Source organism: Conger conger, chromosome 16, assembly GCF_963514075.1.
Source record: "Conger conger chromosome 16, fConCon1.1, whole genome shotgun sequence".
In the NCBI taxonomy this organism is placed as follows: domain Eukaryota; kingdom Metazoa; phylum Chordata; class Actinopteri; order Anguilliformes; family Congridae; genus Conger; species Conger conger.
The window spans coordinates 38,243,479-38,266,784 of record NC_083775.1 but is presented as its reverse complement, the minus strand read 5'-3'; the positions used below and the strand labels follow the sequence as shown (position 1 = coordinate 38,266,784).

The window sequence follows — 23,306 nt, the reverse complement described above, 5'->3', positions numbered from 1 at the left end:
AGGACACACATCTCATAAACGTGTGTCCCATAAGCTCTTGCGCAACTCATTGGAGGGCCTACCTTGGCCTTGCGTTCCTTCCTCTCCCACCACTCGTCGAAGGTGCCGAAGGCGATGTTCTCCACCATCTTGCGGTTCAGGTCCCTCTGCATGATGCTCTTCATCTCCTGGATGAGTGTGGCGAGGGCCATCTGCACCGTGGCCTCGTGGGGGTGCTGGGCCTGGCCCTCAGTGAACTGCGGCACGTACGAGGGGCCGAACGGGGGCGGGGGCGGGGGGAAGGAGGGGAAGTGAGGGGGCGCGAGGTGGGCGGGCCAGGAGGAGGGGGGGGGCGGGGGCAGGCCATGGTGGCGCGGGGGCGGGGGCGGCGGGGGCAGCTGGGGGTTGTGGGGGTCGGGCGGATAGGCGTAGGGCAGGGGCGGGGGCATGTAGCGGTGGTCCTGATCGTAGCGCGCGGCGGCACCCTCTTGGTCCATGTAGGGGGGTGGGGGGAAGGGGCCAGGGGGGTAGGAGGGCGGGTACTCATTGGGCGGGGCCTCCGGGGCAGGGGTGGGGCTGGAGGCCAGGCGGAGCTGGTGCAGCCGGCTCAGCATCTGCGTCTGCATCTGGAAGGACATGGGCGCCCCGCCGCAGTACTGGCCAATCAGCTCCATGGAGCTCGCGTAATCGAACATGGGGGGCGGCAGCGGGGGCGGGTACTCCGGGTGCAGCTCCATGTGGGGCGGGGGGAAGCCGGGGGGCGGGGGGGGCAGGTGGGCCGGGAACGGGGGCAGGACTACCCCGAAGTCAGCGAGAGGAGGGGGCGGGGCCGGGGAGGAGGTCGGGTCGGACGGCTGAGGGGGCGGGGCCACCTGAGACGGGGCGGCGGGGGAAGACGAGGGGGGCGCGGTCGTGCCGCCGGTCGCCATGGCGTTCCCGTCGTCCTCGTCCGAGATCTCCATGTCCTCCCCAGAGGACCGCGGGGACTGCTGAGGGACAGAGGGGCGGAGCTTATAGCACCGTGACGGTCGCAATGCAATTATCGGAATCGTTATTTTGTCTGTTATGATTGCCGATAAACTTAAACTTAATAACAACTTAATATAAAGTCAGTAGGTAGAATTTCAAGCATAAAGTGCTGTTTTCAAGTCCTGCCACAGCAATAATGATAAAATAAAAAAATAAAAAATTGTTTACCCAGGTTCCCTTTGTCAAATATTCCTATATGCATAAATACAGAAATTCTGTTTTGTGATAAATCTTTTTTCATTTTTTTTTTTTCAACAAAAATTCTCACAGAACAATCAAGTTTTTCCATGAAAACATTCACCCCCATACAAAGTTTTTTTTTATTTTTTATATCAAACCCTTGTTAGGTTTGAAAACAAACTTAAAAGGCACAATAGGTCATTTCGGACTCCTAACGGTCAAGAGAAGAATTGCAACAACAAACAACCTCAGACCACTGTTTGTGCTTCCCACAGTCTATGAATATAAGGCGTCATATAAATCGGTATTACACAGTTCAGTGTTCTCGGGCACTGTTTTGGAAAGCTGACAGTGACAAATGCAACAGAGCCTGTAGTCTTTTCGTAGTGTTCGAATCGGTGAATTTATGTGATCTTCCGACTTTGGCATGCTAATTGATCCATCGGCTGATCCATCGGACCATCCAAAATACACACACGCACACACACAAACACAATCCTGCGTGTATCAGCCGCCGATACCTATTGATGTTCATGTTAAAGTGAGGGCTTGGTGATCCAAACTGGGTTCAAAGAAACCAAAGTAATCGCCTGTTGTGTTCAAGTCTGAGTCACACATACACTTAAGCGGTTGAGGGAAATGACAACAAAATATGACCACATGAACACACAACACAGAATCAGCTCCTTGCCTCCCCTCCGTTCCGTGTACCTCTCCCCCACCCGCTCTTACCTGGCCCTGCCCGTTGTAGGTCGGGGGCGTGTTAGCCGCAGGTCTCCTGCGGGGGTCGGTCGGTCCGGAGTGCGTGGACTCGATGTGGCTGGGCAGCGTGGGGGCGGAGTCAGGGGGCGGGGATTGGGCCGAGGAGGCAGAGGAAGGGGTGGCAGCCGCCTGTGCAGGGCTCCTCTTGCTCTCCGCCCCCTCCTTCCTCCCTCTCCTGCGCCGCGCGTCGCGTTCTCTCTCCCTCTCTCCCTTCCGACGTGGCCTGCCTCCGTCCTGCTGGGCCAGACCCTCTCTCCGCCTGTTTCTGTCCCCGTCGGCATCGCCCTCCTTCTGCTTCCACTTCCTGCCCTCGGGGCCCGCCGCCGGGGCCCCGGCTCCTCTGGCCGCGGCCCTGCCCGCTCCCGCTCCCGCACACGGCCCGGCCTCCTCCTCGCCCTTGCGCTCGTCTTCCTCGTCGTCGGAGGCCAGGAAGGAGAACTTGGCCTTCTGTTCCTTCAGCAGCATCTCGATGCGCGAGTCCAGGCTGCTGCTGTGGTACACGAACGGCAGGCTCTCATTGGTGGAGTCGGGCTCGGGGGAGGACGAGCTCCGCTGCAGGGGCGGCAGGGAGGGGGAAAGGGGGCGGGAGGTGGAGGAGGGGGACGAGGAGGAGGTGATGCAGGGGTGCGGCGGGGAGGGGGCGGACGCCGCAGCCTGCGGGGGTGGGGGGGAGGGCGGCGTGGTGGGCCTCCTCTTGGGCCGTACCCATTGCTCCTTCTCGGGGCTCTCCTGGCCGAAGTCCATGGAGCCGTACGACTCGGCCACAGCGGCGGCGATGACGGAGGCAGGGGGCAGGGGGGGCGGGGGCGGGAGGGAGGTGTGGTGAGGGAGGAGCCGGTAGTCCTTGTCGCTCGCAGCGCCCGCCGGCGGACGGAAGACCGCCGGAGGCTCCAGGCGTGAGGGCGGGGCCGGCTCGTGGGGCGGCAGTGCGGGCTGCTCTTTGGAGGAGGGGTAGGGGTGTGTGGAAGGGGGCGGGGAGAGGCTGTTGGAGGAGGAGGAGGGGTGTCCCGAGCCAGAGTTGGGGTGGCTGTTGGGGTGCTCAGTCTCGCGGGCGCGGTCCCGGTCCCTGTCGCGGTCGCGGTCGTGGCTGGCCCTGCGGCGGCCGCCGGCGCTGTGGTGGTTGTGGGAGTGGTGGTGGTTGCGGTGCCTCTGGTGGGCGTGGTCCCCAGAGCGGGAGGCGGAGCCGCTGCGGTGGCCCCGCTCCTCACGCCGCTCTGAGTGGTGGTGGTGCGAGTGGTACGCCTTGGAGGAGGAGGAGGAGGAGGAAGAGGAGGAGTTTGTGTCCTGCGGGTAGTGATGGTAGGAAGACCGCCGGGAGCCAATCCCTGAGCCGTATCTCCCCACCGGGTCTCTCTCTCGCTCCCTCTCTCTCTCCCGCTCTCTGTCCCGTTCCCTCTCCCTCTCTCTCTCCCTCTCTCTTTCCCTCTCCCTCTCTCTCTCCCGCTCCCGCTCACGCTCCCGCTCTGAGTGGGGGGGCGGGTCGTACTGTGAGCTGGGAGGCGGGGGGGGAAATGGAGGGTGAAGCTGCATGTGCGGGCCGCCCCCTCCGGGGTTGGAGAAGGGGGGGTAAGCCGGCGGCTCGTTGGGGCGGTAGGGGGCGACAGGGGGGTAGGAAGGGCGTCCCCTGTGGTAGGGGAGATGTTCCTGGGGCAGGGCGTGAGGGTCATCATGGTAACGGGAAGTCTTGTACCCTCCGATGGAGGAAGAGGAGGACACAGCAGAAGAAGAGCAGGAGGAAGAGGGAAGCAGGTCCGGAGGGGGGTAGCTGTTGCCACCAAAACCCACACTTCCATGTCTGTAAAAGACAAAATAGAACAAAACCACAGGAAGAGCATCAGCACAGTCCAAAGCCCTTTCTTTACACCCATTTCATTTCTACAAATGCATATATTGCCCACTAAAGTAGCTGGATATTGTAATTCAGGCAATTTTCATTTTACAAATCAGCAGAGCAAGCGTTTAGTGAACAGAAGTGAACTTGTGGCATGGTTGTAATGGAGTGACCACACAGAGCACAAGATGAGTCCCAACGTACCACAGCTCAAAAAGTGCAAAAAAATTAAAAAACGCATCTGAAACCCAAATAGAATGCTTTTTGTTTTATCCTAATAAAACCACGGCTTCTCAGATGAGATTCCAGGAGGAACCTCTGTACTCTCAGGCCTCCCACATCCTTCTACTGTCTCTACACTTCCTCCTCCTCTTTCTCTAAACAGCGTGTCGATGTTGCAACCTCTACCTTCATCTCATGTCTCTCCCAGGGCCAGATTTACTAAAGGACTCTAACATAAAAACAGTAACAATAAGGTTGCAATATCTACATGGGATTTACTAAACGGCTCTATTAGGGTTAGAGTTACACAAAATAGCTATTAAAATCAAATTTGCAAGGATTAGGTCACTCTGAAACTTTCCTGTTGAGGTAAATCTGTTCATGCATATGTATACCTGGAGTGAAGATGCTAGAACAGAGGAGAGATTATGGAAATGAAGTCAATTAAGTATTAATTGTCAATGAGACACATTTTTCCTTAGTTTGCCCACCACCTGTCTTTTGTCCTTGTGAAGGCTTTTGTAGGCCACCTAACATCATGCCATTTTTTCTATGTATCATATAGGCATACTGTTCCTTCACTTAGAACTTATTTTTCGGCTATGTCATGTCACTCCTTTGCATCCATTTCTTTGTGCCTTGTAAACTGGGCGTGTACGCATCCCATATTGTTTCTGACTACTGCTAAATTGCAAATCAGGGCGTTTCATTAATATGACTGCATAAGTAGAAACAGTCTTCGTAAAACCACTAAACAGTGAGCATTTTTCAGCCGCAATGGTTTCCTTAAGCGGCCCCCAGTCTCTTAACTCTAGTCCCCAAACCAGCACAAACATCACCCGCCTGGCCGAGGCTGAAAAAAACTCTGCTCCAGCAGAAACGTGCTGCAGGAGGCCGAGAGGAAGTGGAGGAAAACCAGATCCTCTGACAACCTGGGCTCATAATCACCTCACTGGCAGCCTCTCCGTTACCACATTAGCAAAAACATTTCTTCAGTCCAAGACCAGGGCATAATGTGCGTCTAATCCACCTTTTCTTCCCTCCTCATTCCTCCCCGTTCTCCCCTCTCGCCGGACGATTTCCAGGCCCACTTCGAGAGGAAGGGGGCTAGTATCCAGACTCCATCACTCATTCGGTGATGCCCAAAGCACACCCACTGCTGTGCTGACATCCGTCAAGATACTGGAACCAACAGACATACTTCAACTCATCACAAACAATCACACAACCACCTGTCCACTTGACCCTCCCTCATCAGCTGTCCTCCAGTCTATACCCAGTGAACTTATCGGTCTTCCATTAATAACAGCTCCCTTGCCTGTGGTAATTTTCCCATAAGATGGCTTATGTTACCGCACTCCTTAAGAAACCTACCTACCTTAGCCCCCCTCTGATATGAGGAACTATTGACCAGTATCATTTTCCCAAAACAAATGAGCCGCACTTAAGCATCGTTTCTCCAACAGCCCAATCTGCTTGATCCTCATCAGTCCAGCTTCGGATCCTGGCACTCAATGGAGACTGCTCTCCGGGATGTGATAGAGGCACTTACCACAGCACTGACACTTATCCCACTCCTCCGTCCTGATCCTCCTTGTAGCATTCCACATGGTCAACCACCAACTCAGTATTTTCTGCCCTGGCCGGGATGGGCAATTCTGAGACTGCCCTCTCTTGGTTTGCTTCCTATCTAGCAGATCGCTCCTACCAGAAAACCTGGATGGGGTCGCTCTCTGCACCTCATCCCCTTCTTTCAGGAGTCCCACAGGGATATATATATATATATATATACACACTGGGGACACTTTTATAATGGCTGTTTTCCCTTTCCCTCACAGGTTAATTAAGAGTGATTCTGCTTACAGGGCCAACATATCATTGTGGATGGCTAGGGATCAATGGCTAGGCTCAACCTTGACAAGACAGAGCTGTACTTCATCCCCCACAGAGCTTCCTTACGATGCTGGAAGACCAGCTGGACTTCAAGGAGCAAGTTTCAGCAAAATCTCACTTATCCCAGTCACGGAGCTTCTCCACCCTAGCTCTCCACCCTAGCGGCCGATAAACTCCTCGTTACTACAATAACTGCTCAGTCTCTGGCCATTTCTCCCCGAAGACTGAAGACTCATCCCTTCACAGTGTACCTTGACTAGCTATAACCTAACTCCTGGGTGAGCCCTTATCGATTATGACATGAGTATCACCTGTCTTAATCTTCACGCCCTCTTGCTGTACTCTGAATTTTAATCTAGGACTATCACATATGCATTTGTATTAATCATGGTGCCATATTTCCTTACCTTATCATAGATTGATATGTCAAACTTAGACAATATATGTGTACTAGACTTGATGTTCTTGGCTGTAGACAACCAATACTTTGTGCAAAATGTACCTTATTGAACCTTTCATGAACCTGTAGACAATTAGGTTAACAACCATGGTTCATCTATAAACATGCAACTGATACGGAATGGGTGCTACCACATTTTTCCACATTTTGTCCATTTGTCCATCTCTACAGCCATGAATTGTTGCACGTCAGAAAATGGGTGGAGTGGGAGGGGGTGTGCTGAAGAGGAGGGCCTTCAGGCTAAAGATTACCAAAGATGCTGCTTCCCTGAGAGCCACAGGAAGTTAATTCTACCAATAGGAGGCAGTACAAACAGGCATTGTGGCACGAGAGGAGGCACTACTAATGCACCGTCTCTAATCAAGCTGAAAACATGGCTCATCAACACAACTTTACACTATATCAGCCTCCCAGACAGTGTTCTGACTAGTGGCTGACTGATAAATCAGCCGGCCAATGAATCTGGCTGATGACCGTGCCCACGTGGCTGATTTTTAAAAAAACAAGGTGAGCACTCCCCCTTGTATCATTTCGCAAACTGAATGTTTTGAAATTTACTGCCAATGCTGGATGTGCCCGAGAGAAAATGGTAAGATTGTATTCTTAGATTCCAAAACTTTATGTATTCAGTTGGCCATTCTTAATATCTTCACTAAGCTATAGCCTACAATGCTTATTATACAGTTGTGTTCAAATAAATAGCAGTGCGTTAAAAAGTGAATAGCTTAATAGTTTAATAGCTTTGAGTTCAATACTTCAAATATAGTGGAAACATTACACATTCAAATCCAAATCAAAGCATTAGCACATTTTATCAAGCCTGCTTTATTCTTTTAGAGGAAGCAAAGAAAAGGAATATTAATCTGATTTTTAAAAATGGTAGTGTCGACATTTTTCTCTTAAACTGAAGACATTTTTCCATGATTTAATTTCATTTTTGCAACAACCAACTTCTGGCACCTAGAAACAGGTATTTCAGCCCAGGATGAACAAACTACATTCCACAGTTCCTGTGAATTTTTGGGTTTGGCTTCAGAAACTGCATTTTTAATGTCACCCCACAAGTTTTCAATGGGGTTGAGGTCGGGGGATTGAGCTGGCCACTCCATAACCTCAATCCTTTTTGTCTGGAACCAAGATGTTGCTCACTTCCTTGCATGCTTGGGGTTGTTGTCTTGTTGAAACATCCATTTCAGGGGCATTTCCTCCTCAGCATATGGCAACATAATCTCTTCAAATATGTTGATGTATTCAACCTGATCCATGATCCCTGGTATACGAACCCAACACCGTAGTATGAGAAACATCCCCATACCATGAATTTTGCACCACCATGCTTTACGGTCTTCACAGTGTACTGTGGTTTGAATTCAGTACCCGGGGGTCGTCTGACGCGAAGACCACTAGACCCGAAAAGAACAATTTTACTCTCATCAGTCCACAGAATGTTACGCCATTTCTCTTTCGGCCAATCGATGTGTTCCTTGGCAAATTTTTACTGATTTGCCCTTTTTTCAATAATGGTGCTTTACGGGGTGCTTCTTGCTGATAGCCTAGCTTCGATCAAACGTCTTCTGACTGTAACAGTACAGTAATTGTAGATCATCTTTGATCTTTCTGGAGCTGATGAATGGCTGAATCTTTGCCATTCTGACTATTCTTCGATCCTTTTAACAGTAGTTGCTCGTTTTCTTCTGCTTGTTTCGGGTTTTTGTTGCCATTTTAAAGCATTTGAGATCTGAGCTGAGCATCCTATAATTTGCTGCACTTCTTTATACGTTTTCCCCTCTCCAATCAACTTTTTTATCAAATGACATTGTTCCTCCGAACAATGTTTGGAACTGCCCATTTTACTTAGCAATTCAGAAGGAAACATATTTTATGACAATGTGTGAAACATTCGTTTCCCTTGTTCCTTAATAAAAAAACAATTAATGACACCTGTTTTTTCACAGAATGAATGAATTATGTAATTAAATTCCACAATGCTATTATTTTCAACACGCCCCTTTCAATGAATGAGTCAATTACTCAGAACAAGCAGCGTGCATGTCATGACAGTTGGGTCAGTTGTTTTTTTATTACACTACTACATCTCCAAGTAAAGTATTTGCCATCACTACTACTAAAAACAGTGGTTCAGTGGTTACTGATGTTATACTGCTATTTTCTTGAACACAACTGTATATATAATTCAAGTGAAAATGCCATTCCTGGTTGAAATTACACAGTGCAAGCTAATATAACAACTTTAGTGAGCTTGCTAATCAGCTAAATATAATCTTTTGATTTTATAGTTGCTTTTATATATACATATATATACACATGTATACATATATATACACACACACACACACACACACACACACACACACACACACACACACACACACACACACACACACACACTAGGGGTGTAACAATTCACCGATATGGATCGGAGACCGATTTTAACGTTAAAGATGCGAAAATTGGACAAAAGTCTGGCCATTTGTAAAGAGTGCAAAACAGTGATTAAGTACAGCGGTGGCACGACAAATCGCAGCACTCACCAGGTGAAACCTATGTGGGTGAAGAGGAATCTAGTACAGCTAGCACAAGCTAGCACTTTTTCCAGCCACAACACGGTAAGGTTTAAAGGTAACCACGGCATCCATAGCCCGTTTTATTGCTAAGGACTTACGACCTTACAGTGTAGTGGAGAGTGATGGCTTTCGTGACATGGTAAATACGTTGGAGCCGAGGTACAAGATACCAAGTAGACAGCATATCGGTTGTTATAACCACTCGCTCTGCATTTGACAATTCTGTTTTAACTTCATTCTTTACTTTGATATGCAACTCTGGCACACATTTGTCTGATTTAACTACTTTTATGAAATACATCTTCATTTTATTTATTTAACCTTTATTTAACCAAGCAGGTCAATTAAGAACAATTTCCTATTTACAATGACGGCCAATCTGTTTGAAGGTAAGCATTTACCATAGAAAACTCAGATTGCATCGTATCGTACCGCACCGAATTGTATCGCACCGAATCAGTCCGGATTGAAATGGATCACCCCTGAATCATATAGTAGTCCATGTATCTAGATGTGTATCGGATCATCTTATAAGGGAGAGATGCACACCCCTAATATACGCACACACGCACTTAGCACTTAATTAGGAAAACCTGTTCAGCTACTTATTCATGTGATTATCTAATCAGCCAATTGCGGGTCAGCAGTGCAATGCATAGAATTATGCAGATACAGGTCAGGTGCTTCAGTTGATGCGCAAGGAGCACCAGTTTCGGATATTAATTCCAACATCTCCTCCATCATCCGGGAACACCAATCTGCCACGATATTAGTTATGCACGTGGGTTCAAAATATGGATAAATAAATAAATGTTCATGAAAGTTCAGCAATTGTGTCATTTGTTATGATTCAAATTTTCTATTATTAGGTGCAAATTATATAATGACATTATATCAGCCATCGGCCACCCTGCCCTCTGAATATCGGCATCGGCCCCTACTTTTCCAACCAGTCTCAATGCAAACCCCAAACTGCAAACACACCCAAAAAAAGGACCGAACAGTCTCAAAACACACCCCAAAGCACACCCTAAACCAGCAACCAAATGTCTCACACCCCGAACCCTGACCCAAACGTGTCCCGACAGGTCTCAATACAAACCCCAAACCGGGACCCAAATGCCCTCAAAACACACCTGAAACCGGGAAGCGCACTGACCTGCTGGAGAAGCCCGAATCCTGGGAGAAAGGGGTCCCGGAACGGGGGGTGTAGGGTGTGCCCCCCTGGGAAGAAGCAGAAGACCCCGGAGTGTAGGGCCCCCCCAGAGAAGACGGGGGCGTGTCCAGGCGCTGCTCGCTGAAGCCGGTGTCCGAGGAGCAGGGGGTGGTGCTGCCAGGGGTGGGGGGGGGCACGCCCAGGCTGGCGGGCACCACATCTGCAGACAGCCTGCGGCGCACGTCTGAGGACTGCAGCGGGCCGCCAGAGCACGTGGGCAGGGGGCAGAGAAAGCACCGCAGGAAGAGAAGGCATACGTTTAAATGCTGAAAACCGTTTACCATGCCTGTTGTTATCATACACCACGGTCATATCACCATGGCTGCATCACTGCTTCCGGGTACACAATTGGTTACAGCGGAAAACAGCTGGACATGCTCACCAAATGGAAGCCACTGTCAGGTCAATGTCAGAGACAGTACCGCACGACCAAAACTGCAGAACCCGCATGAAAGTTCTACTGTTGCCCAACGTGGACTGTGGAAGTTGCAGGTCTTAATTAACATATAAGATTGCAGTGTGCTTTGCACCGTCCATTGCTATATGTGCGCATGACAGGAGAGCAGGCTTTCCACTGACAGTAGTCTAGATAGTTTCAGTTTACTTATCTATTCGGTCTCAATCTACTTATCTATTCGGTCTCAATCATCTCGAATGTGGTTACAATGGTTTATGCATTATTTCCAGCGTCAAGTTAGTACAGCGGTCTGTATCACAAATTAAAAGCCTGCCGTTATGTTGATTACATGAGGGAGGGACTCTGTGGTTATTGGAACCGCCTTATTAATTATTAGTGGCTGGACAAGTTTGATACACTAGCCTATTTCCTGAGGTAATCCTACATCTAAACGCAACATTTATGTTGATATGAACTAACTTGACACAATGGTCTGCCGGGTTAAAACAACTAGCTTTACTGACACACTTCTGTGCTCTAATTGGCAATATTATTTCCAGTGTCCAGTTATCTCCAGTTGGCAAAGCTACAGTGCCCTCCATAATGTTTGGGACAAAGACCCATCATGTCTTGAAAATTGGATAACACGGTAGTGGGGGTGTTATGGCCAGGGCATGTATGGCTGCCAAAGGTACTGGCTCACTTATCTTCATTGACGATAGAACTGCTGATGTAGCTAAATTAATTCTGAAGTGTATAGACACAGTTCAAGCGAATGCCTCAAAAGGAATTGCCCGGTGGTTCATTCAACAGCAAGACAATGATCCCAAACATACTGCTAAAGCAACAAAGGAGTTTTTCCAAAGCTAAAGTCAATCCCCTGATCTGAACCCAATTAAGCATGCCGTTCATATGCTGAAGAGCAAACGTAAGGGGACTATCCCCCCCCCTAAACAAGCATGAGCTAAAGATGGCTGCAATACAGGCCTGGCAGAGCATCACCAGAGAAGACACCCAACAACTGGTGATGTCCATGAACCTCAGATGTCAAGCACTCACTGCATGCAAAATATATGCAGCCAAATACTAAACATGACAACTTTCATTTATATAAGAATGCTGTCTGTCAAACATCATGGTGCCCTGAAATAAGTATAGGACTATGTATAAACACTGCTGTAATTTCTACATGGTGAAACCAAAAAAAAAAAACAGTGTTCTCCAAGCGCCGGCTGAATGGCCGACTACTCTATAAAACATTGTTTTATCTTAAATATATATATACATAATGGTAGTTGTTGTTAAAAAAATCAGTACCCTAATAATATTGTCCCCTGCCAAGTGCATTGTCACACTCGCTAGCACAATTTCCCTGAGGCATGTTGCATACAGTGCATATAAAGATGAAGTTAAGGCAATTCTAAAATGTAGTATGAGTAGTTAACATTAATATAAACCTTATCTAACTTTGCCAAGTTAAAAATTTAAATTCGGTTCAATTAATTTGCCGTCACAACCTGAACGGCTTGACGAAAGTAAAAGCAAAGGCGATCGAGGTTGTAAAGCCACTTTGCTTTTTATGCTTAGGGGGCGGCCTGTAGCGTAGCGGTTAAGGTAAATGACTGGGACAGGCAAGGTTGGCGGTTCGAATCCCAGTGTAGCCACAATAAGATCCGCACAGCCGTTGGGCCCTTGAGCATGGCCCTTAACCCTGCATTGCTCCAGGGGAGGATTGTCTCCTGCTTAGTCTAATCAACTGTATGTCGCTCTGGATAAGAGCGTCTGCCAAATGCCAATAATGTAATGTATAAGCGAACATGAGAAACCACTGTATCCACTGTTTGTCTCCGTCAGATTCAGCGTTGAACAAAGTAACGTTCTTGCATCCATATCATATTTCTGGTAATTTAGCAAACACATGCCTCATTCGGTGTTGCAGCAGAAAATACAATTTATGTAGCCTATCAAATATGTTTTACAGTATGTAATGTGACGTGTGCAAATTATTTAGGCTACTTAACAGAAACATTAATGAAGAGTTGGCATTGGTAAACATGCTCTAAATTTGATTGGTGCTTAATTGTGATTTTACTAATAGGATATTTTATTATTAAGAAAGACCTGAGTGGTTCCAATTAATGTGAAGAATATGAATGATGAAATATCATATTGGAATGGTTTTTGGTCACAGAGAACCCCAATGCCAGGCTCACAGAGAGCCTCCATGCAGAGCAAAGATAGAGGAGGAAGAAGCCCATGACCTAACAAACAAAAGTTAAACTTGACCCAACAACAGTTCCCAGTCTTTGAGAGGAGCTTAGTAGAGCATTGGTGTCTCTTGACATGGACAAGTGTCAGAGTCTGACATGGATGACTGACTATATAAACCTAATAGTTTAATTTGTCATTTCTATAATGCCATTAAGAGTTATTGTTCAATATCATTAAAGTGAAACATTTATCTTTTAGGTAACACTTTGCAAAATACTTTGTTTACTCAAGTAAAGAGTTATAATTACCATATTTTCTTCTTTCTTTCTGACCAAATTTCTGGTTAATGGTACTACAACAAAATGCTTAAGAATAAAACCATATATTAGGGATTAATTTAACATAGTCAGAAAAAAAAAGGCCAGGGGACATCACCTTTGGCCGGCTACTTTTTCTCTTTGGCCTACTACTTACATTTTTGGGGAACACTCTGTAAAAATGCCCTTTATTAAAATCTTTAACCACAACCACCATTTTTTATTACAAATCTCAAATTATAGAGTACAGAGGCAAATAAATTAATGATGGGTCTTTGTCTCAAACATTAAGGAGGGCACTGTATATCCCAACGGCAATATGTAACAAGATGTCAATAATTCTTCACGGATTAGCCTTCATTTTATGCAAAAATGAAATAATTTTACATTCTGAAGTTTGCATGGCCTTCAGCACTGAAATGGCTAATTTATTATCCACCAAATAGTGTATGGAAAAAGGGGGTGTGTCAGGGAGAGGACTCACCGTGTCAGGGTGAGTGGGGAAGGGGGTGAGTGGGGAAGGGGGTGAGTGGGGAAGGAGACTCACCGTGTCAGGGTGATTGGGGAAGGGGGTGAGTGGGGAAGGGGACTCACCGTGTCAGGGTGATTGGGGAAGGGGGTGAGTGGGGAAGGGGACTCACCGTGTCAGGGTGATTGGGGAACGGGGTGAGTGGGGAAGGGGACTCACCGTGTCAGGGTGATTGGGGAAGGGGGTGAGTGGGGAAGGGGACTCACCGTGTCAGGGTGATTGGGGAAGGGGGTGAGTGGGGAAGGGGACTCACCGTGTCAGGGTGAGTGGGGAAGGGGGTGAGTGGGGAAGGGGACTCACCGTGTCAGGGTGATCGGGGAAGGGGGTGAGTGGGGAAGGGGACTCACCGTGTCAGGGTGATTGGGGAAGGGGGTGAGTGGGGAAGGGGACTCACCGTGTCAGGGTGAGTGGGGAAGGGGGTGAGTGGGGAAGGGGACTCACCGTGTCAGGGTGATCGGGGAAGGGGGTGAGTGGGGAAGGGGACTCACCGTGTCAGGGTGAGTGGGGACCGGGGGCTGGAACCTGTCTGTCAGGGCCTTTCCCCCAGTTGGGACAGTCTGGGGGGTGTACGAGCCACTCACAATCAGGTCATAATACTTCATCCTCTGCTGGCCTGCAGAGAGAAAGACAAAAAGAGAAAGAGTGAGAGGCTTGTACAATTACCATAATTCAGCCGCTTCGCCATACTTTGGGATTAACAGATCTCACGAAAAAACTTTACCTATCCATTCGGCTACTCAACGTCACCATGGCATTTGGCTACTCAAGGTTACCTTTGATGTCCAGCTGGGCATGGACGATGTTGCCCATGACAGAGGTGTTGTGCAGGTGCTTGACGGTGTCCTTGGCGCCCCTGGTGCTGGTGAAGAGGACCCGTGCCAAGCCCAGGTGCTTCCGCGTCTTCGGGTGAAAGAGGATCTCCATCTCCTCCACCTCGCCGAACTTGGCACACATCTCTGCCAGGAAGGGCTCGCGGATGTTGTCATTCAGGCGGGCAAAGGTCACCTCTTTCAGAGGGATGGGGCCCACGTAGAACTCGTCCAGCTACGGAGGAAGGGGAGGGGCTTTGTTACTGCTCGGCTCAGCAGGACCCAAACTCACACATCAAGTGCAACGTTCAACACCAAGTAAGGCGTTGACTGCAAATGAGAAGAATTGAGTGCAGCCATAAGTTGAATCTTGTCATCGTCCATCCAGGAAGCTGTTAGTTTGTTAAACAGTAAGGTTGTCTATGGTTATAAAAGGCTAAATTGCCTTAGAGAAGAATGCTGATCCAGGAACAGCTCTGCCTTAGAGAAGAATGCTGATCCAGGAACAGATCTGCCTTAGAGAAGAATGCTGATCAAGGAACAGCTCTGCCTATCCAAGATAGTGCTGCTCCAAGATAGTGGAGAAGGTCACGATTAAAGACAAGCTGAAATCAAAATTCACTTTTTCCTAAATTTGATCAATTCTTCATAACCATACAAACACATTTTAAAGTGGGCACACTGGGCTCAGAGAAATGCACTCTGTTTAATGTACAGGTAAGACTGACGGTTTGACGTAAGACTGACGGTTTGACGTAAGACGACGTCTTCCTCGGTTAAAAACAGACTGAGCTGCACCCGGCCCGCTCTCATATAATCCACCTGTCCTGGTCGTAGAGCGCCGATTTCTACTGGGTGTTGATAAGACAGCCAATCATCAGCAAGGTCATACAGCTTCGATGTGATCATGGGATTTGTTTTTTTCAGTGCTAATTGGCGGTCTCATCAGCAAGTTCTTTCCGGAAGCATTTCACATGGTCTCTGTCGTTTGGCCATTCAGGTACCATGTCAGGTATAATTAAATAAAATAATTCAAAGACCCATCCACCTATTTTTTGAGCTTTTCATGTCATCCAACTTTCGATTTGGGTTCCCTACTGATTGAAATAAAACAAATCGCAATTTTGGTTAGAGTACCCATATTTTACAGTCTAACTGCTATTTTTCTAAGATGTAAGTATGTAAAACAATTTCCCCGGGACACGTCTGTCTTTGCATAATTATTGGATGGAGTTGCTAAGTGTTAACTGACTATAGGAGACAGAGGGGGCAGGGTGAGGGACTTATTTATTTCTTTTTTCTTTTTTAAACCTATATCATGGCTCTTTTCAAATGTTCTGGGGGCATTTTAGATACTAAAACCAGATGTGCATGGGCCTTTAAAAGAAAAAAGAGGCAATTCTTATTACATTTAAACACATTTTTTTTTAACAGAACTGGACACATGACACAGCCCTAGTGAGGATAAGACCAGGGGAAGGTGGGCCAGGGTCTGTGCAGCTGCTCACAGACGCTTTATGAACGTGCGTGTAATGCATCCCACTGGGGTGGAGAGAAAGAGACTCACCTTAAATTTGGGCACTGGAAGGGCCAGCTCTGTGCGCTTGGACCAGATCCTGCGAGGTCGTGGGTCCCGCAAATCTCCCACCGGCGCAAACCCCGAGTCCTGAGGGAGTCACAACGTTCAGAAGCACTGCGTCCAAAAACGCTCTGCCGTTTCAGCTCCCAACCACACAGTGCCACATGTACCTCCGAATGACAGGTACTATATAATGTTTTGAGGCCTTTGGGTCAGTTTAACAAAATGCACTGTTATAAACAACACCACTGTCCAGTACAAATCTGATTCACATCTATGCTTTTGCATGTAGGCTACCCGGTTGGCTTTTCCTGTGACTTTACAAACACACAACACTGCACACAATCACGGCATTCTCTCTACCATGATACAGAAGGTAAGAAAATTTTAACTATTTCAATGAACTATATTTCAATTGAACTATTAAATGCATTTAGTGACAGCTACATGTAATGAGCACACAAACGAGCTCCATATACGCATTCATTCGACTGACATCATGACTGACCGGCACGCTGAAGTGGACTCCATCGTATCGGTAGACTTTCTGGGCGACCCTGCGAATGGCAGGATCCTGGATGAGCTTGTAGCTCTTCCACTGCAGGCTGAGCGCTCGCTGACTATCTGCCCCACTGTCCGGATCCATACTCTCACTGTGGGAGAGAGCACAACATACGACGTCATATTACAATCAAACATTACGCCACGCAAGATAACGTTGACAACTACACATCTATAACGTTACTCTGAATACAAAAAAAGGGCCATTGCATTTTGCTCCGCTTGCCTTAGAGTGTGGTTTGTCCTGCTTTGGGGATAGAAAAGCAGTTGCTCTAACGTAAGTGCAAACAGCTTTATGATGTGTGCATACGATATATTCGTAAAATGTTCCAATCCATGTGGACATGGCTGCTAGAGATAGCTGACTACATGTCACGGTGATATAATTTATATTCTGCGAAGCTATGATTCTTTTTGTATTCGCAATTAATCACTTGCGATAATGGCCTAGGTATCCAACGATGTTTATCTCATCGACTAACTTCAGACGAGTCGTTCGCGGCAGTAATTTGGCCACCAAGCCTCACGCATAACAAAAAGCGCCGTTACCGTGCGCTGGCTAACCGGCACTCGATAACCACGACGCGAGCATTTAATTATATAGCTAACGCCGGACAAAGTTTCCCTAAGCTTACCCGAATACGGCTTGGCAGCTAGCTAGCTAGCTAGCTAGCTAACTGAACTAACGTTACCTAGCCGAAGGACGTAACATACCGCTAATATTAGACCTTAATCGTCATTATGTTTGCTAGAACCGCATTGTTTGTTAGCTCCATCTCGGCGAAAAAAACGTTATGTTACTCGTTATCTACCAAACGCAGAACTCAAGATCGAGGCAAATGAGGGCGATTTTTAATTCCAACAATACATCTGACGTTACATTCGGTCGCTGCTAGCTAGTTAGTTGGCTCATTTATTTACAGCTGAACTATCGGCCTAATGTTATTGTAGCTAGGAAATTGTCTGATTGTGTTTCACATTAGCTATAAACAAAGTCGCGTTAGCTAGCTAGTCAGCCTGAGGTCCGCAAAACTCCCAACGCTCACTCCCCATTTCACACAAACCTACGAGAGGGGCGAGGCGGGCAACCGAAACTACCACCCCGCTGCTTAGAGACAGGCCTAGGTCGGACGGGAAAAACACAGTGCGTCTCGGACATAAAAACGAGTCCGCTTGCGGCTTTACGATCATCAGACCCGCTTCTAAGGGTATCGGCAATATTCCGTTACTGTAATTTCGTATCACAGACGGCAACGTGTAAAATAAATTCGGTGTCTACTTTGAAAAATTGAGTAAAACTGAATGAGCAGCCATCGCGCACTAACCTGAGAGCCTCGCCTGTTCTCCATCAGTCACTGCGAATTACCTGCAGGTTTCGGCAGCAGCACATTCACACAGTTCAACCAGCCCGCCTGGAGCAGAACACATACTATAAATATATTATTTCATTATACAAATGCAACTGGCCTCCGTTATATGTGCGATTCGTTGCTAGAATATTGATGTATTTTTTATTATACCAAGTAAATTGTATTAAGACGAAAGCGCTAGTGACACTTTCGCATCTATGGATATAGCGAATCTGCATGTCCTATTGTTCAGATAACTAGCTACGGTTATAGTTAGCTAAGCGGTCTCTGGTTGAACAAAAGAAGGTTTCGTGCCATTTGGCAGATTAGTTGACATTTCTGCGATAATTATTTCCCAAATTATTTCTAATTATCTATGAAGATCATGGCCGTTTCGTGATTTTTCGAACTATCAGGCTGTAACGCTACCCAGCAACTAGTTTGCAATAATAGCTCATTTCTACATAGCCGGCTGGATTTAGCTCACTCTAGCCAACGTTAGCTATGTAGCATATACGAATGTAGCCAATTAATGTCTCAGACTGATCAATCTTTGATGTAAATGGTGCTCAGCAAACGTTAGTTATTTGCTGTTCATGACCAGCAGGCTAGCTTGGCTAGTGTCACATAAAACTAACGTTAGTTAGTTAGTTAGTAATACCAAGCTGTTGCTAACAGCGTAGCAAGCTGCAAAAATAAATAACGTTACGGTCATATGTAGGTCGTATTTTTATTTTTTATTTTTTAAATAACATTAAAAGTAAGATAGCTAGCCATTTTAAGTAAAATAGTTTACATGCTAGGAACAATTTAGCTTAGATCTATTAATATTTGAGGAAGTGTAGCCACTGATAACTGGTTGAGTTGCAGTAATAGCTATAACTAATAGACTGTTTACTCTGCCTCTGTGGTCTGTTTGCTAGAGGCGTTTCATTTTGCGCTAATTTACATGTAACGATGAGTTTTCGTAAAATAACGCTTACATAACCCATGTTATTAGCAATCCGTTATGGAAATTATCCATCGCTATAAGTGATTTGACGATGTAGCTTGACTAACATAAACTTGGACAACTATACTAGCGATGTCTGTTCGGTTACCTGGGGAAGATAACGAGGAAAATGAAAATTTTACTGGAGCCTCTTTCAGTTGTTGTTTCAAGGGGGTTTTCCTTTAAGTCTCCTCTTCAGGAGGTGAAATGCATGCTCAAATTGGTTAAGGTCTTGTGCTTGACTTGGCTAGTCTAAAACCTACTTTTTCTCCATAATGAAGTTTTTTGTTGTGTTGGCAGTGTGTTTTGGGTCATTGTCTTACTGCATGATGAAGTTCTTCCCAATTAGTTTGTCCATAAGTTGGCAGACAATCTTTTTGTATACCTGCTGCTTCTGAATTCGTTCTGTTGCTACCATCACAAGTTACATCATCAATAAAGATTAGTGAGCCCAGCGGCCATGCAAGCCCAAGCCATGACACTTCCTCCACCGTGCATCAGAGCTGGTGAGAATGTGATTTTGGACAAAGCAAATATGTGTATTATCATCATGACGTACCTGAGATTTATTACAATAAATAATGCTTCAATCTGTAACTAAGCCTGTTCAAGGATTTGTGGTCATGGATCTAACAAATTCACTTCATTAATATAATTAAAATTAATAATTAAATTAATTTAAATGATGATCATACACATTGTTGCTTTGTCCAAAATCACATTCTCACCAGCTCTGATGCATGTTACTTATCCAGTCTCTTCATGTTAGTCTTCTTCTGAATTAATACAGAGAACACAAACTCAACAACGACATAAGAAAAATTATCTTTATTTAAATTGAGTCTTTGAAAACAATAGCGGGGTCAGACACCGGAATGTCACAATGTGACGAGAAGAATATTTACATGTAACATTTTAAAGAGCTTTTGGAAACTATGAATTCATTATTGTCTTGAGTACTTACATTAATCAACATGTCACACAAAATGTCTAAAAACTATAAGAATTATGTACCAGCACCTACACAGTGGGTACAATATTATTATGTGGATACACATTCTTTCAAACCATCTGTTACAACGTTACGTTAGCAAACTAACCAGATAAGTTAGCGATTTGGCTATATAAATTTAGCTGATTTAGTAGTACACAAGGGGGCCATATGATATTAAATAAACATTACATTACAAAGCATTTAACAGATGCTCTTATCCAAGAGCGACGTACAACAAAGTAGAGTGCACACACAGGAACAAGTGTGAAGAGGACCCGAGAGGACAGTACGGTTTCCAAGCGTGACCATACAGATACAATTGGAACCCTTGAAGAATACATCAACTTACAAAACAGCATACCACAGTTGGCAGCTAGAATACCCTGAGTACAACAATACAGTATCTAAAACAATACAACACAACAATATCTATATATAACTATTTGTCTGCTTGTGATTTTTGGTTTTTGATCCTTGCTTTGTTTACGACTCTCCCTGTGCCAACTTCTCTGTACCTCTGCCATTCTGATCTCCTGGATTCTGACCTGCGGATTTTTTTTTTGTCATTTCCCTTTTGCTTCTCGATTTGGCACTGTGTCTCTGATTACCTGGCTTGTACCTTTGGACTGAATAAAGTTTTTTTTTTTTTTTTATACTGTGGTCTGTGATTGGGATATCTCCTCATCAATATTAATATAACATTGATTGTATAAATATACAAGGCTAATCGTGGTGGTGAGGTAGGGGGGAAAGGTGCAGCCTGAAGAGATGAGTCTTCAGTCTGCGTTTGAAAGAGGTCAGAGACACTGCCGTTCTGACGTCCACAGGAAGGTAATCCCACCACCGTGGGGCCAGAACAGCAGTTGTGACCAAGAAGTGCAGGTGCGGCGAGCGGGAGGTGCCAGGCATCCCGAGGTAGCTGAACGGAGGGGTCTTGTTGGTGTATATGTCTTGATAAGTGATTGAATATATACAGGAACGGATCCCTTAACTGCCTGGTATGCGAGCACCAAAGTTTTAAATTTGATGCGAGCCATAACAGGCAGTCAGGTTGCTGAGCAGGGGGGTGACGTGAATGTCTCAGAACATTGAATACCAGACGGGCTGTAGCATTCTGGATGAGTTGTAGGGGTTGGATGCTGGAGGGCCAGCTTGCAGAGAATTGCAATAGTCCAAACGGGCCTTACTTGTACAAGGAGCTGAGTGGAGTAGGTGGTGAGGAAGGGTGGATTCTCCGGATGTTGTACAGGAAGAACCTGCTTGCACCGGTCACCAGAGCAATATTCTCAGGACAGCCTGTTGTCCATCACCACTCCGAGGTTTCTAGCACTGGGGGATGAGGTCGCTGTGGTATGCCCTAGTGAGATGGAGAAATCAGAGAAGGGAGAAGTTAGAGCAGGGATGAAGATTACCTCCGTCTTACCTGGGCTGAGCTTTAAATGGTGGTTGCCCATCCAGCTCTGGATGTCTCTCAGGCAGGCAACGATACGGGTAGAGACCTGTGTGCCGGATGGGGGAGAAAAGGTGAGAAAGAGTTGGGTGTCATTGGCATAACAATGACAATGGCAACAATGACATGCCATGAGCAGAGATAACAGGGCCAAGGGATCTGGTGCAAATGGAGAAGAGGGGACCGAGGACTGAGCCCCGGGGGACTCCTGTAACAAGGGGGCGAGGGGTTGACACTCTTCCAGCCCAGGTCACCTGGGAGGACCAGCCAGAGAGATAGGATTTAATCCAGAGAGATAGGATTTAATCCAGTCTAAGGCTGTGCCACAGATCCCTGTAGATGCCAGGGAGGATAGGAGAATGGAGTGGTTGACCGTGTCAAAGGCTGCAGAGAGGTCAAGGAGGATCAGATTTGGATAGAAAAGAGATACTGGATACTGGTAGTTCTGTAGGCAGAAGGGGACCAGAGTGGGGTGATGTAGGCCCTCTTGAAGGATGAGGGAAAGCATCCAGAAGACAGGGAGAAGTTCACAAGGAAGGTGACAAACGGGAGGATGTCAGGCGTGATTGCCTGAAGGAGGTTTGAGGGGATGGGGTCGAGGGCACATCAGCATCTGTAAGGGGAGAGAAAGAGGAGAAACATGGGGCATGCACAGGGGTGGTCGTAGAGGTGATGACTGAGATGGTGGGGAAGGTGTTCTGAGGAGAGAGGAGAAAATGGAGAACAGTTAAGGGTTAGAGGTGGAATTATGTATTTTTGTTTAGTAGTAGTTTTTTTTGGCAGTAGTGATAGCGGAGGAGAATTCCGCCAGGAGAGACTGGTAGAAGGACAGGTCCGATGGGTCCTTTGATTTCCTCCACTTCTTCTCAGCTGCACGTAGGCTGGGCCTGGAGGAACGTAGAAGATAAAAAACCCATGGGCTGGAGGATCGAGCAGGCCTGGAGACAAGAGGACAGAGAGAGTCAAGTGCTGAGGAGAGAGAGGAAAGAGAATAGGCAAATTACTTACAAATGAAAAAATTTATGATGATGGGAGCTTCAGTGTCATATAAACACACATTACCCATAAACACTTTTAGGAGCTCGAGATATTTACATTACATTACATTATTGGCATTTGGCAGGCGCTCTTATCCAGAGCGACGTACAACAAAGTCCATACCCATAATCTGTGCGCTGAAAGACCCTAGAGGGAAGTACAATTTCAATTGCTACCCGCACAACAAAGATAAGGACCAGGGCCTATTATTATTATTATTATTATTATTATTATGATTATGATTATTATTATTATTATTTTATTTTTTAAAACAACAAATAAACAAACAAACAACAAAGCAAAAGTGACCAAACTTAGCTATCCAAATACTGCTTACATAGCCAACTAAAAATACCGAAAAACAACGTAAATCACAAAGACAACAATTACAGGGAGTTCACAGTTCAGTTCACAGGGAGGTAGGGAGGGATGGGGAGAGGTGCTGCTTGAAGAGGTGCGTATTCAGTTTGCGCATGAAGGTGGGGAGAGATTCTACAGTTCTGACCTCAACGGGGAGTTCGTTCCACCACCGTGGAGCCAGAACAGACAGTAGTCGGTTATCGGTATGCACTTTGTTGTACGTCGCTCTGGATAAGAGCGTCTGCCAAATGCCAATAATGTAATGTAATGTAGTCGTGAGCGTGAGGTGGCGGTTCGGAGAGGGGGAGGGAGGTGCCAAGCGGCCTGTGGAGGCGGAACGAAGAGGTCTGGCAGGGGTGTAGGGTCTGATGATTTTTTGTAGGTAAGCTGGGGAAGACCCCTTAACTGCTTGGAAGGCTAGCACCAATGTTTTGAATTTGATGCGAGCCATGATAGGCAACCAGTGGAGGGAAGTAAGCAGGGGGGTGACGTGTGAGTATTTGGGTATCTGCTGCATTCTGGATAAGTTGGAGGGGTCTGATGGCGGACGCTGGGAGGCCAGCC

General features: G+C 46.6%; 1 protein-coding gene across 2 annotated transcripts in view; it reads right to left on the bottom strand.

Moving 5' to 3' along the window:
- Window positions 1-17,917, bottom strand: part of setd1a (SET domain containing 1A, histone lysine methyltransferase) — a 42,803-nt gene extending 24,886 nt beyond the window's left edge. The window contains exons 1-8 of one of the 2 annotated variants that reach the window (XM_061224207.1): window positions 17,886-17,917; window positions 16,508-16,652; window positions 15,988-16,086; window positions 14,385-14,655; window positions 14,100-14,224; window positions 10,101-10,348; window positions 1,921-3,745; window positions 63-968 (exon numbers count right to left, since the gene is read on the bottom strand). In XM_061224207.1, the coding sequence (XP_061080191.1) occupies window positions 63-968; window positions 1,921-3,745; window positions 10,101-10,348; window positions 14,100-14,224; window positions 14,385-14,655; window positions 15,988-16,086; window positions 16,508-16,645 (3,612 nt within the window). In that variant the 5' untranslated portion in view covers window positions 16,646-16,652; window positions 17,886-17,917. The remainder of the gene's footprint in view (window positions 1-62; window positions 969-1,920; window positions 3,746-10,100; window positions 10,349-14,099; window positions 14,225-14,384; window positions 14,656-15,987; window positions 16,087-16,507; window positions 16,653-17,885) is intronic. The other variant, XM_061224208.1, reaches the window with a different exon arrangement.
- Between the last annotated feature and the right edge of the window lie 5,389 nt (window positions 17,918-23,306).